The sequence below is a fragment of the Poecilia latipinna genome, unplaced genomic scaffold (assembly GCF_001443285.1).
Source record: "Poecilia latipinna isolate Pla-1442-1.1 unplaced genomic scaffold, P_latipinna-1.0 Scaffold522, whole genome shotgun sequence".
Lineage (NCBI taxonomy): Eukaryota > Metazoa > Chordata > Actinopteri > Cyprinodontiformes > Poeciliidae > Poecilia > Poecilia latipinna.
In genome coordinates, this window is record NW_015113138.1 from 486951 (window position 1) to 507230 (window position 20280).

General features: G+C 38.4%; 1 protein-coding gene across 1 annotated transcript in view; it reads left to right on the top strand.

The window, feature by feature from the left end:
* The window catches only part of exoc2 (exocyst complex component 2), a 53234-nt gene that overhangs the window by 26649 nt on the left and 6305 nt on the right, over positions 1-20280 (top strand). The window contains exons 8-22 of the mRNA XM_015040687.1: positions 1069-1214; positions 2991-3072; positions 3193-3295; positions 5599-5717; positions 9894-10007; positions 10254-10378; positions 11803-11871; positions 11983-12140; positions 12244-12365; positions 14367-14428; positions 15358-15438; positions 15601-15660; positions 16468-16529; positions 16615-16684; positions 18728-18844. Of these exons, the coding sequence (XP_014896173.1) occupies positions 1069-1214; positions 2991-3072; positions 3193-3295; positions 5599-5717; positions 9894-10007; positions 10254-10378; positions 11803-11871; positions 11983-12140; positions 12244-12365; positions 14367-14428; positions 15358-15438; positions 15601-15660; positions 16468-16529; positions 16615-16684; positions 18728-18844 (1490 nt within the window). The remainder of the gene's footprint in view (positions 1-1068; positions 1215-2990; positions 3073-3192; positions 3296-5598; positions 5718-9893; positions 10008-10253; positions 10379-11802; positions 11872-11982; positions 12141-12243; positions 12366-14366; positions 14429-15357; positions 15439-15600; positions 15661-16467; positions 16530-16614; positions 16685-18727; positions 18845-20280) is intronic.

A 20280-nucleotide genomic window follows, 5' to 3' on the forward strand; every position in this document is an offset into this window, starting at 1 on the left:
TGTTATAAGTAAAGTGACTTTAGGCAGATTTGTTTTGCCGACAAGAGAGATCAGCAATAATTTTATATAAATATAAAAAAATATAAAATCAGTACATATTTACTTACATACATATATATTTACATTCTGAATAAAATAGATATATTCATCTATTTTATTCAGAATTCTTATGCAATATAAAAGTATTTAATAGGAGAATATAACATTATTCTAGTCTATAGTAGAATAGATTTAATCATCTATCTGATCAGATGAGACAAAGGGGACAAAAACGGACGGACTGTGCCAGAAAATTGGAGTGATAAGTGAAAACTGTAACCTGGACATGTGTGTGTTCATTCAGTGTACTGTTGGTCTTCCCCACTTATTAAGCTGATCCCTCATCAAACCCTGTGTCCCACCCTTGTAGGTCATACATGATAATGGGGCCACTCTAATGTGAGGTCAATAAGCTGGCCCTTTTCCCTAAGTGAAGAGTAAATAAACCTCTTAGCCGGACATATCTTTCATCCATCCAAACCCGGACGTAAAGGCCCATGGCACAGCAGAAATAGAGCTTCGTTCATCCTCCCTCCCCCCAAAAAACCCTGAGCATCAAACACACATCACCAGTCAGCCAATCACAAATCAGCCTTGTTAAATCCCAGCTCCTTAATAAGCGAGACTGATGATTGAAAAATGTTAGATATTAGTCTTTACTCAGCCTTTTGCTGTTTTTCCTTCAGGGATTTTGTTGTGGGTGGGGGTTTTGTTTTAAATAGAAGAACTTTGTTTTTTTTCTATCTGACGGCCCAGCTGAGGCCACCCACGAAGCCCCTTAGTTCTGCTCAAGTCCCACCAAGTACGCTAAGAGATAGTTGTCACTTTCTTCTGCGCAGTGTAGTTCCTGCTCCTATTCCTCTTTTTTTTTCTGTCTAATAACATCCCGAGCAAGAGGAAAACCAGAGACCGGGAATATGAGGGAAATGTGGTGTTTAGCATTTATTTATACAGTATCCCAGTTTCTCATTTTCTCCCACCTCCTTCACTCTCACTCATAGCTTTTTCTCACTCCGTCTTTTTTCGCAGGAGCGAGTGATACCGCAGACACTCTCTTCCAGGAGGTCCTGGGACGGAAAGACAAGGCTGACTCCACACGCAACGCGCTCAACGTGCTGCAGCGGTTCAAGTTTCTCTTCAACCTGCCGCTCAACATAGAACGTAACATTCAGAAGGTACTTTACAAGAACATGAGAAATCCCAGCATGTAAACAGAAATTGCCAAATGCAAAATTAAACCCGCCTGATCATTGCCTAAACATCAGCCTGTTGATGTTGTGTCCCCTCTGCAAATCTGGTATAGAATATATGAAGACTTTATCCTAGTTTCTTTCTTGAGAACAGAGATTAGAGGTTATTAAAATGAATGCTTTAAAAAAAAAAAAAAAAGAAATCCTTAAATATATTTCATTGCTTTCCAGGATATTGCCTTGTGTAACCTTAGAAAAAAGCCTCCAGTGTTGGTGCTTTTGTTTCATCTTAACATTTTGTTCTAAGTGTCTTCACTGGGATTGGTGGTTCCGTTTCCATTCAGATGAGAAACCTGCTTGTTGTTACATCTGCAATTACTAAACAAGGCATAAAAGCCATCAAAGATATGCAAGAACAACTTTTAGCAAAGACGTTTTAAAAACCACTGGGTTCCTGGTAGATCACGAGGGTTCCCAGGAGGCTCTGAACATGTAAAATACTTCCGTAACATAACTGTGGTGGATTAATGGAAAGATTGCAGAGGACTGGAGTCTGGTGTGGAGCATGAGTGAGTAACACCATTGAGGCCCTGTGTGCACCGACATGGCCTGGTTGCCAAGAATTTGAATCAGGGATTAACTGCAGTGGTTTCATTCAAGATTGTTGAATATTTGTCAGCCCAGCGAAATACAAGTTTCCACTGTAAAAATGTTTTTTATGTGCCAAATTATCAACCAAGTTTGTGTTGATAAACAATTTAATGTTTCATTGAGTCTTTTTTTGTCCATCAGTAGTAAAGTTGACAGGCAAACGGAAGCACATCACACTAAACGCAGACAGTTAATTTTTAGATAATAATGATAAAATAAAAACTGAGTCACAGGTACTCACTTCAATGAAGGAGACTACCGTGTATAGTAACTGTTATTGTGACGACTGTTTTGCCAAACAAGGAAGTGACACTTTTAAATGTTACATTTTCCTGAACAAAGCTTGAATTGTCCCCTACTTATCAGTCTTGCCCTATTAAGGAAGTTAAAATGTGGTCATATGTTTTTTTTTGTCAGATGTTTTGCTCTTGACTAGAAAGAACACAAGGCCTTCAAAAAATATTGTGCATTTTCTTTAACATTGGGATTGAAATTTCAAATTTTTGCATTGCGACAACTCACCTTTAGCATGACACTAGATCATCTTTTTAGTAGATTCTGTAATTTTGTAGAACCTTTCATCAGAACAAAATCTACATAAAGCATTCAAGGGGGGAAGTGGGATAGCCGGCTAACCATTAAATGCCTTGGGAGCTGGCTTGTTCGTCTGAAATCATTTTAACTCCTAACAGATAATATGCCAAAGTGTATGCATTTATTTTTGTGTTGCATTTAAGTTTTTTGTATTTAGCGTTTCCAAAGTCTGTCACAGAGAAATAAAAGCTTCCTCACCTGTTCATTTATGTTTACCACTTTTGTTTGAAGATTGATCCTAAACATTTAAGCATTTTCTGGCTTTATTTTAATCCACATTTAGCATAAGACACTCGCCAATAAGACACAGGTTTCAGCTATTTTTCGTACAGTTTCGGCTCCGTCTGTCCTCAGTTTGTCTTGTGTATTTGCTTTGAGGTCCAGCCTGGGTGACTTCAACCAGAGGGTGGAGCTATAGATAGTTTAGCACAGTGGGTGTTGTGATTGATGAGTTATTAGGATCAAAATGCTGCATTATTAACAGGTTGTTTTTTGTTTGTTTGTTTTTTCTCCCAGGGAGATTACGACGTGGTGATCAATGACTACGAGAAAGCCAAATCTCTTTTTGGGAATACTGAAGTTGCAGTTTTCAAAAAAGGTTTTTTTCTAAAAAAAAAAAAAAAAAATGCCTGCACTTTCTGGGGGGTTTTGCCCCAACAAATAAATGCCACAAAGTAATATGATGATGTTAAAAAGCTGTTTCCATTTTGTGCTGCAGTTTATGCTGAGGTTGAGACTAGAATCGAAGCACTGAGAAATCTCCTGTTGGAAAAACTGCTGGAGACGCCGTCGACTCTTCACGACCAAAAGAGATACATCAGGTCTCCTTTCAGCTGTCTAATCCTCGCTGGCTGTTCTTCATCATCCGTCTCTCTCTGTGTGTCTGAAACCTTTGATTTCTTTTACACAAAGGCTTTGCCCTTGTGCTTTGAACAGTCATTATTTTGCGTTCAACCTCAAAATATCCAATACAAAGTCATGATAAATCTTTTATATTTTGTTCTTGCTCACATTTTGGTTGCTTTTATGTCTTGTTTATCTTTGTTTACTAAAACTTCAACCGCCATCCACGTCCAGTTTTTATTTTTTTTGCCTCACTTTCCTCTGTTCATGAATCTTCTCATCTTTCTTTTACGCGGTCCTCTTGTTTTTGCTTCTATTTTTCCTTAACTTTTCCGCCTTTCTTTCCCTCCTTTTTTCCCCTCCATCTAACCGTCCGCTCATACTTGCGGTCGGTGCCGATTTATTATTGTTAGTACCAACCTGTCAGGATCACAGAGACCAGCTCCCGACCACATGGTAACATCTTTCATCCTGGTGCATTAGGCACAGCTCCTAACGCCCACTCAGCTCCTGTTTACCCTTCGTGTGCAGGGTGGGAGCTGGGTGCATTTCTTCGTGTGGGTCTCACTCAAACTTTTAAAAAGATGCCACTTAATGAGAAACAAACGAGCAGCTGGTTTTGCTGGATGACGGCACAAGAAATGAGGCCAAATCTCAGAGGTGGAATCATCTGACATCCCAGAGGACGCTTTAGGGACGTCCGGGAAATCAAATCTCCTTGGAGATGAATTAGGATTACCAGGACGGACTGGAGTTCAGATGATCAAAGAAGAGTCTAAATGCCTAATTCATGCTTGGATTTACAAAAACGTTGTTTTATTTTAGTCACGGAAAAAATTTTCCTCTTTAATTATTTTTGCTAAATCCAAATAGGTCTTTGATTTTTCTTATTTATTTATTTGTAAAAATAGTATCTACTGTGTGATTCTTTGCTTGCTAAGAGGTTTTCATTCTATTATTACAAAGAACTGTTAAACTTTGTACATAGATACATAATTTACCTCATAAGGAAGAAAGATATTTTTACTTTACCTTAAAATGAAAATGTTGCTTTCATTTTGAGGGGGGAAAAAAGCAGAAGTAATTTTTCTGGCCCTGGTCATTTCTATTGCACATTTCTATTGGACATTTCTTTTCCAAAAGCAAGTCTTTCACTTGGTGTTATAATTTTGTGGGCAGACTGCTTGGAGCTAAAATTACTCCAAGCTGGAGTACGTTTGATGCAACATTGCAAAATTCACTCTGCATATCTGGGAAATCTACAGAAACATCAGGAAACAAAATCATCTCCAGTGAAATCTTTACATATATTCCTAATTGTTTTTCTCTATTTAATATAAAAAATGTCATCCATAAGTATATCATGTTTTTTCTTATTTTACTTATGGATTCATTTTTACATTTTAGTTTACTTATTTTTTTTGCATGCATTTATACACACTTGTTTTACTTCATTTTTTTTTCCTGATATAAAACTTATATATATGCAAGTTTTTTAGTATTTCCTTAAGTTTGTGTTATTTTATTTGTCACTATGTTGAAAACAGACCATATTGCTTACTACAAAAAATTTATTACTAATTCTCAAGCATTAAAAATAAAGACAACTTTTCCAAATGTTTTTTCTAAAAAAATAAAAATTATTCCCTACCAAATTCATATATTTATATTTATTATGTGTGTACACTGAGACCAAAGTGGAAACAAACATTCCTTGTTTGTGTGCACAAGCTTGACAGATAAAGCTGATGTGAGGTTATTCTTGCCTTGGTCTAGTTGTAAAATGTTTCATTGACATGTAATCAAATTAAATCCCTTATTCTTTTTTTCCATCTACCACTAGGGGTGCTAAGCTTTCAATTTCTTTTCTCTGCACCCACTTCTTTCTGATTGAATATGTATTTATGGCAATTTTAGGCCCAACAAAATCAAATTTTGTTTGTAACGCTTAATGTTTTCCCTTGTCTTTTATAAACCTTTAAAGGTTTTAACTGTCTGCAAACTATAAAATCTACATAAAGGCATAAAGACACTTCAGAGGATTGGGTAACCAGGCTAGAAAGTCAATAGTTCACCAGCTCCCTTTAACAATTTAATCTGACTTTACCTTATTTTACCATCATTAAAATACATTTCTTTGCTCTTACGTTGAGAATGTGCTGGTAGAACTTTTTAGATTTGAGCGATCTAGGTGGCGATCTATGGAGAGATGTAGCTATATTTCCTTCAGTCAGTTTTATTTTCTATTACTCATTGTTCCCTGTCTGTTTCTGTCCTGTAGGTACCTTTCAGACCTGCATGCCCCAGGGGACCCAGCCTGGCAGTGTATCTACGCTCAACACAAGTGGATCCTGCAGCTGATGCAAAACTGCAGAGATGAGTTCATCAGCGGCGGAAGAGGTGACTAACGGCACATAATATTAGTCCTAGCCTCCTATTTTGCATTTCCAATCATGTCTTTTGAGCCTAGAAGTAGCTGAAGGAAGGGAAATCCAGCTGCGCCTCCGTCACTCCAGCCCTCTGCCCACATTCCCTCTTCGTCACCACCCTCCCAACCCCATTCTGTTCATGGCTCGCATGTTTATTTTTTCACCAGCATATGAATAAGATGAAAGCAAGGCAGCGCTGGCTTCAGATTTGGGTTTCAGGGCCTGATATGTTGCCACACACACACACAAACTCTCCCCTTCTGCCTCACACACAGCTTCACAGATGGATTGGAACAATTAACCCCAATTAAGCTGTTCCTCTGTTAAATCAGCCGGCAGAAAAATGTGGATGTGAAACTGTCCGCTCAGGAAGACGAGCGATTCTCCGACCACACTTCAGACACGTACATGCAGGAAAACAGTGCTAGAGAGGGGGCTGCTTCACATTGTACAGCTGGAACGTAAACATGTCTAATGCTAAGGGTAACAGAGATTTCCGGGGCTCTGGCTTGATTGATTCGGGGTTTGGTTTATTTTTTTGCCTATTCACCTTAAATGTCATGGCAGACAAAAATTAACATGCAAACTAGAAATTGTGGAGTATATCCAAAAAACGATTTAAAAAAACTATATCTGACTTTCCCATTTGTAGGAATCTTCTCTTTTTCTAGCATCTAGCTCATAAATGAGGTTTGACTAAAAGGCATTGAAAAAATCGGTATGTCAATGCACAGTAAGTTCAACTCTGGTTACAACAAACTTTGTTTAAATTTAAAGTCCTTCCACTCTCGGCTCTAGAGTAACTGGTTGCGCTAGTGCACATCATGTTTTTCTTAGGTGCCCCAGCACAAAAATTAGATGCATCCAGATTTCTGATTGCATTGCATTTAATGTTGGATTTTTACAGGATCTCTCACTTTATAGACTTTGTCTGATGATCTGATTATTGCCTCCATGTCAGAGTACTGGCGATGATTTTAGAATGGCTGTAATAATGCTTGATTCTTGAGATGGCCCTTCGTCTTTGCAATATAGATGTCATTTTCAACATCTTGTTCTTGTCTTTGTCTCTGCTATGTTTTACTCAGTCCTGTCTTGTTCTCTGAAGTGAAAAAGATGCAGGATTTTTTCTTAAAACCAGCCAAGACCACAGCTGCAACATCCTCTTTTACTGCAACTAAGAGCCTAAAGTTTTAAAGCAACATGGTTATAAATATGTGTGTGTATAACTTACTGACCAGGAACCATGCAGTCAATTAGATCCTAAACTCAGAAGTAAAAGGACCCGTTATATTCTGTGTTTTTTGTTTAAAAGAAAAAAGTTAAATAGTTTCCAGAGTGAAGTGTGCTTTGTTCGGGGGTCTTCAATTTTTTTAAAAAAAAGTACATTAATGATTAGCATGACGATGTTATTTTGAATATATTCCTTAACAGCTCTAATGAACATATTTATTTTTATTCAATCTTTTCACATTTGAAATTCTAGATAAAGGTTTTTATGTTTAATGAAATATTTCAAGATTTTAATCTTGATTTAGACTTTTTGTTTTAAGTTAACGAGAATCTTTATTATAACACCTGAGGTAATAAGTCCCGTCTCTCTCCTCTGCTTAACACTACACCTCTTCCCCTCTCTTTCTGTCTCTCACACACATGCGCGCGCGCACACACACACCTGGTTGCTGTTTACCATCTCCTCTTTTCGCTCTTCAACTGTGAGAAACCTCTTGAAACGTCTCTCCACCCAGCCAGTGCCTGAGCGGCCATCATCTCAAAACCACATCCACTTCACTCCCCTGACCCCAGTCTTCCTCCACGCCTCGCTCACCTTGCCACATTCACCCTCCACACACACACCCTCCCCAACCCTCTACTGAGCGGTGCCTCCACCATCCCTTCTGCTGGCTGCTTCCTCTTCCGCCTTGAATCACATTCAATCACACGTGGCAGGGATCATTATTTGTCTTTGATGGGTCAGTTGTAAAGACAGTAGCTGAAATCATTTTCTCCATCTCCTTTGCTTCCTAGTCAAGTTTAGAGACCAAAGGCCGTTCTGGTGTTCGTATCGCCCCATTAATCGCTCGCTGAATTGTTCTAAATGCGAGATCCAGCCATCCATCTTTATCAAACCATAAACGGGAACGCTTTTTGCCTTGTGAAGAAGCAGAGCAGCACGAGTTGCTTTCATATGACTAAATGCTTCCAGCAAACCCCATTGCTGCCGTCTGATTCGAGTCGGCCCAAGTCATTTATAAACTGAGCTACTTAAACAGCACTTCTGTTCCCAACATCAATACAGCTGATCAGGAATCTTGGCCTGTAGTTTAGTGATGTGTGAGTTTGCTCTGCCAAGATGACAGTTCCCATCGTAAATGCCTTTTATTGAGATTTTAAGTGACAGACCAGCACAAAGAAGACATTAATAGCATCAGTTTCACAAGTACTAATTAAAACCTGAAAAGAATTGTGTGTTAGTGCTCAGACTCTGATAGGGGGCGAAAGTTTGTCAGTCTATCACATTGAAATGTGTCTGATGTTTTTTTACTAGTTTAATGCCTCCACCACAGTCTCACATCTTTTTCAGCTTCTAGCAGTTTTTTCTTTCAGGAATATTCTGCATTTACCACCATGAATCTTCCCATCAACCCCAACTAATTCCTTGTCCCTTAGACGAAAAGCATTCACTCTTCCTGGTGTGTTTCGGGTATGCATACTCCAGCCAGCCTTTATAAAAGCCAAGCTTGTGAAGTGCAAAACTATTACTTGTCCTGGCAAAGTTTTCTCTGAAACTCCTCTTGAGTTGAGCTCGTGGCCTCTTGGTCTGTCAGTTTCGTCACACAGTCATGTCAGTTGTTTTGTCAGTTTTTAGGGGTATCAAAGTAGATGCATATGCAAGTCACACTCCGATTTTCCTAAAAAAAAATAAAAAAAAAAAAAATTTCAATTTCCTGCTGATTTATAATTGTGCACCTCTTTGTGGTGGTCAATAAAATATATTGAAGCATCCAACTATGACATTTTAAAATGTAGAAAGGTTTACAAGACAAACATATTTTAACACACTTTGAGACGAGTGAGTTCAACATCAGCGATCTCACGCTTCAAACATAAATAGGAAGTATACAAGGCATGCACACATTATATTTAGCGCACACAATTTCTAATCTCTGCATTTTGAGAAGTGATTATTGTCGTGCAAACACAGATTGAGTCCTGCAGACTTGCATGTTTCCTTGTGATCCTCAGTCAACACCTGGAACAACAGCAGCTCTCATGCCTGTAAGAAGACAGGGAAAACATGAAAGGCAGACTCTGTGCTGCTCCATGTGGGTCGAGTGTGGATTTGTGTGTGTGGATGTGCGTGTGTGTGCGTGTGTTGGAGATATGTTTACAGATAGTCTGACTCAAATGAGAATTTCCTTACATTTTCTAGGCTGCTGTGTTGTGTGCACAGCCATCTAAACCACAGTTGCTGCTCGTTTTGGGGGATTTCTCAATACTTGCTAACACACTGCAGTCAGTCTATGAGTCACCGGTGCACTTCTCTCTCTCTATGTGTGTGTCAGACACATGTTTTGGAAATGTGGTCATCCGTCTCCCATCGTTTAGACAAACTCCATGTAGGCGTTCTGCAGCGTTTGCACGAACCTCTCCTGAGTTTCATTTTCACTGCAGCAGCTTTGCTCCCTTCTTGGCTCTGCTGCTCTTTCACTTTCATTCCTGTCCCGTAACTTACACCCCTCCTGCTGTTACTTTTAAGCTTTCTTCCAGATTAATTTCGCCAAAGTTATGTCACCTCATGAGATAGGACCGTGCGCCTCCCCTACAAAGCTGCAGCCGTCGTTGCAGTTCCATGGCTCTCTGTTGCCATCTAGTGGATGTCTTCTGCTGGATGTAACTGAGGACATTGTGGACAGTTTAAACCCACTTCACCCCTGCACTTGCAGACCCCCATACTCTGGACAGAACTTGGATGTCTCTAAGCTGCGGGTCTGGATCAGAACATAAATAAAGACAAGACAAGGAAGGATTGTTTGGTGTGAAAACCTGCTCAGCTTATCGAGGAATGTGGAATTAGGAATATGGCTCATTTGATTATTTGCTATTTAAAGCACGTGTTGTTTTTTCTCCTCTCTGCGTGGGTCAGTGGGTGTCGGCGCTCTGGGTCTGGAGGGGGATACCCATCTGGCAGCGCTCGGCAGGCTCGGCCACTCCGCGTCTCTGAAGAGAGGGGGCAGTCTGCGGTCGGCGCGACCCAGCAGTGAGTGTAAAATCACCCACACACAAGGTGCCGCAGAGGGGCTTCCCTGCCGCTACACTGATGTTTATGTGTGTAACACTTTCTGTCACATACAGTGCTTAGGGGAATCTCCTCTTATCAGCTAGTACAGTAAGGCCACAAAAAAAGAAAAAAATGTTTGTCTTCCAGGAAGGTTTTTGTTGTGTAGTTACCCACATCACGACACGACTTTGAGTTTAATGAATAATAAGCTTTTCTTTCCTCCAGCGTGGCGCTTTGAAACCCCACAGCAGGTCCAGTTTGTGGAGAAACTCTCAGACGTGGTGATCGGTCAGCTGCCAAACTTCTGGAAGCTGTGGATCTCCTACGTCAATGGAAGTCTTTTTAGTGAGGTAAACGATTCAGAGTGAGAAGAAAAAGAATAATTGGAAAACTCCGTTTTGTTTTTTTTTCACTGATGCACCAAGGCCATTTTCACCTTGGCTCTGGTCCATGATCTGCAGGTCAGGTTTAAAAACAAAATAGCACTATTAAGTGCATCAAAATTTCAGTCTTTAAACATCAATCAACAGTTGATTGTTTAAAATTTTAACAAATGTTAGCTTAGGGACTTGTGGGTCATTTATTTATTTTCTGCTGAATTCAAAACTTTGCGGGACTAGTAGTTTTTCACAGTTTTTCTCTTCTGCATATTTTAGTAATCCATCCATTTTCTTACACCCTTATCCCATTGGGGCTGGGAGGGGTGCCGGTGCCTATCTCCAGGGAATTGAACCCAGGACCTTCTTGCTGCAATGCAACAATGCTACCAACTGTGCCACTGTGCAGATATATTTAAAAACAGAATAGAATAAAATTGTTCCCATAGTGGAAAAAAATCAGGTGTCATAGCAGCAAGTTAAGGTAAATGGGAACATGCAAATGGCCCAAAAGTAAAAAGAAAATATATGCATAAGAATAAGAGACTCTACAATAATGACAAATTTACAACATAAGAACAATAAGACAGTGCAGTTATTGAAAAATATCCTATTCAGATCAAAAGTAATATGCAGCTTTGCTGGTTAATTTAGACGAGAAAAATGTGCAAGTTGTGCCTGGATGTATATGCGCATGAAAAATAGACTATTTACAAGAAATAAAATAAAATAAAAACTGCAAACAACTGGGATGTGAAAATAACAGCAAAGTTAAAACTTAAGTCTAGATTTAATAAGCTTCTGCTTCTCTTTAGCAATTTTTCATCCATCTGACCAACTTTCTAGCCCCTGTTAAAGACTTGCTTTCCCACAGGATGCTTCTGCCACCACCGTGTTTCATGGTGTGTTCAGGTTGCTGTGTGGTGTTAATCTTAACCCGCACCGTGTTAAACCTGTAGATTCTGAGTTTTCTGAAGTAAATTTGTGACCCCTCTGATGCGAGAATGCTTTGCGATTCTCCAGTGTCAGCTGGAGGATGTTGCTAGGGATACATGTCTAGTGATGGGCTTGCCGTTTTTTGCAGGGTTTCCAGGAACAATAACATTACCAGGTTTTTCCCCAACCTGAGCCTCAAAGGATGTTTACAAAACTAGACCAGAATAGGCTCTGTGATATCCTTGAAAACACTGTAAACTGTTCCAGATGCAAAATTATGTAAAACACTATATTTTTCCATACTGATGAAGCAAACTGAAAATTATCCTTTGTGTTCCTGTTAGTGGTTATCTTTGTTTAAAAAAAGAAAATGTTTCACCATCTTACCAGTCTCCTCACCTACCTTAGAAAATTATGTTAACTGCTTTTCAAACTGGAAAACTTTTTTTTTTTTCTTTCAGACTGGAGAGAAATCTGGCCAGGTGGAAAAGTCCAAGAAGAATGCCAGACAGAGACAGAATGACTTCAAAGTATGAAGCTTATTTCACTTAGACTTAAGCTTCTTTTGTAAGGTCTGTTATCTGGTTTCTACATGTTTTATGGGGTTTTTTTTGTTGTTGTTTTTTTTTTTCATTTTGTAGAAAATGATCGAGGAGCTGACAAACAGGCTTGTGAAGCTTATTCGCGGCGCTCTGCTCCCCACCACTTTACCGCAAGGAGAGCTTCATGTTTATGGAGGCTGGGAGGACAAGACGGAGCTGACCGGAGCCTGGTTCACGCAGATCATCCACACTGTCAGGTTCTCACTCCCAAGTTTTTTAACATCTGCCTCCTTTCCGCCACTTTGTTAATGACTGACTTTGGTCATCTGATCTGATGATGTTGGTGCGTCTCTCGCCCAGGGGTTGTCACGAGGCGCTGTCCACTTTGGAGATCCCGAATGATTTGCTGCAGGTGATCCAGGATCTGCTGCTGGACCTGAGGGTCCACTGCCTGATGGTGACACTGCTCCACACGTCAGAAGGTGAGACGGTGTCCGCTGAGTGGAAGCTGTGGAAAGTGAACGGGGGAACTATTGCCCATTAAACCATCTGCATCTGATCATGTCGGCTTCATCTCTGAAAGAGGACAGAGTTTATTTTTATTACACTTTGCAGACTTTTCTGAATTATGGGCTGGCAATTTGCTCTAGTGTTTACTTCAGCTGCTGTCCACATGTGCACTTTACTTTAACCCCTAAAATAAAACTGTAGAACGGTATTACATATATTTTTTATTTTTTAGGAAAAAATGAAGCACAATTATCACACCATGGAATGTACTATAGCAATAATAAAATTATTTTGATAAATGCCTTCAAAAAAAGTTGAGAAATGTCTTAATTATTATACTAATGTTTTTAAAACCAAAATAAAGAAAAGTATTCATGAACTCATTTAGGTGTACTGCACAAGTCTAAATTCACAAATAAGAATACAAGAATAACACTTAAAAAACTACTGCAGGAAACGTTGCATATACAAGACAGCTGCCAATCCTTCAGCACAAACTTGCAAATCAGTTGCAAACAAAACATTAAGATTATAATGGGATTCTTGCATGTTGACTAAGGAATCTGCTGAAGTGTCAAGACAGAAATGCATGCCTTAAAAGAGGAATGAAACACAAAAAAAGCATGAAAATCAAATTGGCTGACTCGGTGTATGTGATTGAATACTTAGAAATCAAATGTGCAAAACGGCTAATCTGTTAAAAGCAGCAGCCATGGATAATGGATCAGTGTTGAACCAGAGTCCTAGAAGAAGAAAATTCTGGAACTTCAACTTGGTTTCATCTCAGTGGAACGTTTAGGATGAGAGTGTGGAGAACAAACATCACAGCAAATTTCCTCAGAGATCAATGATTTTTGGGGTTACGTGTAAGAAAAATGAGCTGGGCATCCTTATCAGTCAATGGAGATGGGATTTCATGTGGATGAAGAGATTTGTCAGAATAATTAATTTAATGTTTTCTTGTGTCTAATGTGTGTATGGTGGAAAGTGGATATTTTCATGCTCGATTGGGATTCATCAGTTTGGATGTGATGGTGATGCACAGTGGAACTGTAGGGCAGCAGAGGAAATTAAGTTGTGTTTGTGGATCTGAACATATGTAAAGGACTTCTTGCCCACAGTTAAGTATGGCAGGGGATCTGATGCTGTGGGCCTGTTTGTCTTTCAAAGGGAAAATTGTTAGAGAGCCAATCACAAAATGAACCCTATTTTCAATTGTATTTCAATTGTAATAAAATAAAATAAAAAAAAAAAGGTTTGAATTTCCTCAAGTTTCTGTTGTAAAATTAGGTTACTGTCATTCCTTTATTTTATTTTTTACATATTTGTACAAGGAATTCTGATCATTTATGCAGAGGATTGTATATTGAAGTACTACAGCTGTACATCGGGTGAAATCACTGTATAAATGCATACTTGCATCAAGAAAGTCTTGAAGAAAAACTGATAATTTATTCTAATTTTCACATAACTTTTGTGCACAGTAGACCCAAAAATACAAGGCAGAATTTAAGAAAGTCACTTAGAAGTGAAGAAAATTACTGTTGATGGATGTAAAGCAGTAAGAGAAATCACCAAAAACTCCTCAGCATTTATTTTCTAATAAATCATCTGAATTGCCTGCATTGATTTTCTTACTGGTCAGGCTCTTCTTGCCTCCTGCAGCCTCCAGGGTTATAATGGAGAAAGTGTTATGAGACCAAAACCAGACATGTTCAGTTTCACTTGTGGTTAGGTATGGTCATTTTGAGAAGAGCGACTGGTTTTCGCTGAACTCCCTATACCCGTGTCACATAACACCAAACAAACTGAGGTCTCTGCAGAAAGGTAGATTTTCTTTGCCATTGCCTGGTTTTTCTTCAGAAATGCACAACAATGTCTGTTTATTATCGTTCTTTGTAAATAAGGGATTCTTGTTCGGTAAATTGTTGAACGGTTTGAAGTCATTTCTGCATTGCTTCTTCCCCATTTAGATGTGAAGAGGCTTGCCGAAAAGGAAGATTGGGTTGTAGATAACGAGGGAATCACCAGTCTGGTAAGAATGAGTTACCACACCAAGCAGTGCTCGATCTTACAGAACTAAACGCGGTAGATATATTCCCGCAAACACTTAGAACCAACCCTAATTCAGTACATTCTTCTTTACTTTATAAACATTACCCTGTTTCTTTGTTTATTTGTTCTTTAATATTGCTATGTTTTATTTATTCATTACATCTAACAGAATCTAATCTGATCTATATCAGATCTAATTTCTTTTTCGGATTAGTTCAGGGCTTTGAATTGAATCGAGTCATTTTGTTGCTTGCAAAATCAAAAATAGATTTTATGCAATCATCTTCCAATAAGAATACTATATCATCCTGTATGTGATTGTCTGAGCTTTTATGAAATTCTTTCAGAAATACCTCATTTTATCTCATATTTTTATAGACTTTATTAAGGTTGATGTCCTAAAGTTTCTACTCTGCTCAAGACAAAATGGCTAACTCTCATTCTTTAAGTAATGGAAAAAAATGTACATAATAAGTGTTCTAAGTCCATGAAGTTTACAGAAATGCAAACGAAAATGGAAAAACTACAAAAATCCTTGCGACATGCGTAGGACTTAACAGCATAAGTATCTGTCAGGTGCTTTTTTGCAGCAACAGTACATCGGCACCTTACAGGCCAACGTATCCTAGCGTCAAATCTGACTCTGTAGCATTGTAACTGTCTGAGCATCTACATCACATAGTGTAGAGGAGACAATGATTAGGGTTTATCTGCTGCTTATTATGTTGTGAAGCACTTTCAGTGGAAATCACAGATCAAGCTGAAAAAAAGAGAAGTGACGCCCCCTTACATAATAATGTACCGACTCTAACGTGCACCTGCTGCCTGGCTTTAATCTGACTTGCTTTTATTCTTCAGCCCACAATTCTAAGTCTCTCTCGCATGTTTTGTCTTTGATATTTTTTGCAGCCTTCAAAGTTTGAACAGTGCCTGGTCCACATGCTGCAGTCACTGAAAGAGCCGCTGGAAATCAAAGCAGGAGAAATCAATGTAGGTTTTGAAATGAGTGAAAGCGAAGTTTGAAATCCTTCAGCGCAAAAGGTTAAAGGTCACTTTATCCTGTGAAAACCCCTCTGACAGATTTATGTCTATGCTTGACAAATTACAGCCACTGATTCGATTACATTAGGCTTTGTTTCCTGTATTTGTCAGGTTCTGCAGTTAGACCAGGTCCAGGACAAGGCAGCACAGCTCAGCGTGAGCATCATGAAGGTAAAGTGTGCTAGAAAACATCTGCAGACCTCAATAATACATGCTTACTTTTATTAGATTCATTTCTTGTATGATTTGAGGAAGTTTCCCATAAAGGAGCCACAGATCACTGTGTGCACTGTAGCTAAAACCCACTCAGGTTTTCATTACTCTGAATCTTCTGGAACAAAATCCACGCATGCCAGAAGCATTTTTGTGTTTTTCATGCATGTCCACAGTTGTGCATATATGTATAGGTTTGCATATACATGCATAAATCCTTGACATTGTTTCCTTTTTCAAAATATTTATACTGAAGATGTTTTTTTTTTTTCTTATTTTTTATTTTTTTTTTTTATAAAAATTTACAAAAAGGAAATTCCCAGTAGACCCAACCTGCAGGTTGCACCCATTTAAAAAAAGCTAGCATGGTTGTAAAGTGATAAAAATGGAAAATCTAAAATAAAGTATAAATTGCTACATGACACCATATTATATTTGCCTTTTCTGCTGGCTTCTGCCGATCACTGCTGAGGATGTTTCTCAATCCTTAGCTGTCGACACAGATCAACTTTTGTTGCCAGTATTGACCAGTTCCACCACATGGAATTAATTAGAAATCACAATTGACACAATGGAGACAAAACACATACAATGAAAACAGAACTTCCCTCTTTTTTTTTTGGGGGGGGGGGTTTTGTTTTTCAATCTGCAGATCTTTTTTTTCCACTAATTTTTGTCGTTTTCACTCATAGTAGCGTATAAGACTGAATTTCGCAGCTTTGATGTTTGTGGAAGTGATGTGGGATCTCCATGTGTTCACCTTAGGTTTTTATAAACTGTTTGGAGCAGCTGAGTACGAAGGCAGATGAAGACTTTGATGTATCTCAGTGAGTATTTTGAAGATTTCTTTTTTCAGTTTTTTAGTTCGTATTGTGGTTTCCTCTGAAAAAGAAATGTCTCCTCTCTGTTCAGCAACGTTTCAGTGGACCTATCCTCTCCTGATCGGTTTTCTGGCATCCAGGAGGGATCCATTCCGACATCTGTAAGCAAAATCATTATAGTTTTTACAGAGCATTCTCGATTTAATAACCTCGAGTCCTACAGCCAGCTTGCGCCTGGTAGCGTCACCCGAGCGTGGGCTCGCTATGTAACCCAACTAGACAAACACACGTCTCAGTCACTGGAACCACAAAATGTTATCAGGCTGTTTCCTGGTTGTGGACAAGCAGCAGATACGTCCTTGTTTCCTGTAACTTGGTTGAGTTGTTGGTGGAGGGGTAAAACGCAGGGGAGGCGGCTGGGAGGAAGAGCAGGGTACGGGGTGCTTCTGGTAAAGGGAAATGGAGCAAGGTGCAGAAGGGGTTTCCCCAGCCCGATGTGAGCAGCGGGAGTTTGGCAGCGGAGCTCTGGTGAATGACCAGAGTCGAGACGGATTTCACTCATGCAGTATTTTTGATGTTTTTGTTTTGAGAACGACTTGCTAAAAAGCATGTGAGGATGCAAACCAGACAGCCATTAATAGATATCAGGTTTCTGTAGCCAACTGGAGGCTCTTATCGCTGGAGCATGAAAAACAAACGTGCTGCGAGTGACGCCACATTTCGTGGTTGGCACACTACAAGCTTATCACCCAGTCATCTCTCTGTTTCTAAGAACTAGATTTGGTTATTTTATAAATTTGTACCTCCATCTGCACAGTTTTGGAAGGTTATTGTGAGTTTGTGGAAATTAAAATTAAAATCGGACAGAAGGAGATATTGAGTTGGCAATCTTGCTCGTATGCAAGATTAATCCAAAACAACAAATCTTGTATTATTAAAAAATAAGTACAATTTAATGTATCCTAATCCCGTTATGTTAGAGTACCGGTTACTTAAGAGTAGTTTTTTTGTATGTAGTTTATGAGTGATTAGACAAACATATATGTGTGTGTGTGTATCTCATAAAAGAAGACCTGTGAAGTTTCTAACATTTTATGTTAAAACTACAAACTTTAATGCATTTATTTTTTTACAGAAAAAATATATTTTGTAATATTTTGCACGTAGGCCTTAAGGTTCAGTTTTGGTCTCATCTGATCACATCACTTTCTACAGCAAATGTTTGTTGCGCCCCCTACTTGTGGTTAATTTCAGACAGGATGTCCAGTGGTTTTCTCCTATTGCCACTCATACATAAAGATCAGATTTGTGGATAAGAGGATTTAAGATCATATTAAGTCACATATTAATAATTTGTTCCTATCCACATATATTTCCACCTGAGCTTAATTATTTTTGCAGCTCTTCCAGATTATTTTCACTTATCAATGCTTTGTTTTCTCTTCACTAAATAACTATTTATATACTGAGACAAAATGACACACAAATTAACTTAATTCAGTAATTAGACGACTTGTGATGGCAATTGGTATCCAGATTTTATTTGGGAGTATAATAATGAGTTGGCTGAAAACAAATGCACATCACACAAAAAATATCTTAAAGAAACTGTCCTTTTTCCGTCTGCTTCAAAACAATGCGGTATGTAACTTTGTCTTGTGTGACAGAGCTGCTTCAGTATCTAGTTTATAATGCAATTTTTTTGTCTCAGTAATTATTTGAGCACTATTTTGTGTGATTGACAACATTCTTTTAGTGGATTAATGCAAGATAATTATTTAATTTCTAATTCCATATTAACACACATGCAGACATAAAATTGAGGTGTTAATATTGAATATTGAATAAACATATTTTCATAATGTATTCCTCTCATTCGAAACCACTGTGAGAATATGCCTTTGGGTTGGATTTAATGAAACTGATATATTAATATATAAATATAATTATTAGTCAATAAAGCCCACCTGAAAGTGAATGTTTAATTTGGTTTAAGTCAACAAGTTTATTTTCTTATCACTCTTTAAGAAAATCAATGTTACTCATGCATCATACGTGAGCTTTCACAGACTCATTTCGTCCAGATAGATACATATAAATGGATAGATAGATGAATGAAAAGTGAGTAAAATGTTCCAATTTTAAATTTCTTTGGCTTCTTTGTAGAACATGGAAGTTAAAACTTGGGATTGTTTTGTGCACAGGAGCAGCGCCTGTTGATCATCCTGAGTAACTGCCAATACCTGGAACGGCACACCTTCCTGAACCTGGCCGACCACTTCGAGAAGCACGGCTTGACGGGGACAGAGAAGATCAATCGGGTCTGTAGCCGAAACCGTGACTCCTTTTTAGGACGGGCGTCAACTGCAGCCAAAGTGCATTGTACTCATACATTCATGCTGTTATTCTGTTAAGTGGTTTGCTGAGGTGTCTGTAACATCAAAGCTCTGATGAATGAGGTTGTGTTTCTCAGCAGAGTGATGACTCTTAATCAAAAAAGGTAAATGTCATTGTCTTTAAAGCTAATTTTCACCACTTTCTCTTCACTCACTCAGACACAGTCACACAGTGGCACACAATGACTAATGGCTGAATCACAAAGAAAATAAAAGTTCGGTTGGTTTTCCAGTAAAAACAGTTGATCATTATTTTCTTTGAAAGCTTGAGTTAGAGCCTCATCAAGATGTTAACATGATATGGGTGTTAGACTGCCTGATTAAAATAGCTCTGAAAGTGTTGGTGAAAAAGAAAAAAATCCCAGTTTGCATCTGGCATAAAATTGTTGCTCTGTATAGAATATTATCATCATTAGCATATCTCTGATCAAAAATAATTTAAGAAAATGCACAAGTCACATATATAAATTTTGATAGTTTAGCATTGTTCATTAGAAAGCATTTGCAGATAAAATTTTATTATTTTTCTTGTTCCAGAAGTAAAAAATTAGGAGGTAACATTAATCAAAGTGTCAATTTACAAAACACTACACATTTCATACTGATTAGTTATCAAACAATAAGGCTAAAATGCAACGACTGTTTGATAAACTAAGTACACTTTAACGGCTTCAATGGGATTTAAAATGAAACGGTAGCAGCAAAGTTTTCATCACTTTATCATCATCAATCTGACCTCCACTAACGGGCAGTTTTGGCAGGGTGGAAACCTAGCGTGGAAAGATATCAGCAATGATGTATGGTAGGACACTGTTGTTAAGAGGATTATGTTGCCACTTTCCAACTATTTGAAGTTGAACAGTAAACACAGAGAAAAATTATTCACAGATGGGAGAACATTTTAGACATGTGCAAATTGTTCGATTCCAGTAAATCCACCCCAAGGTTAGATTGTGCAATGGAGACACAACTGACCAAAATATCTCAGACTCTACAGGACTTGGTTAAATCTTAAATCTCATGATGAAAAACTAGCAGAAAAATTGGAATATTTGAAGGAGAAAGTCCATGTTTTTTAAAAAAAAAAAAAAAAAAAGAATGTTGAAGGATGACTTTGGTTTGCAAAGTTGCATTGAATGAACCGCAGTGTAAAGTTTGGAGAAAACCAAACGGCAAACACCTCATACCACCTGTCAAGCATAGTGGTGGAAAAGAGATGATGTGGGTTTGATTTGTATTTCTGGGTACCTTGCAGTCATTCAGTCTGTATACCGCAGCATTCCAGCAGTAGTTTGTCCAACAGCTGAAGCTTGGTCCAAACTGCTTCATTATCAGGACAATGACCTCAATTACAAATCTGC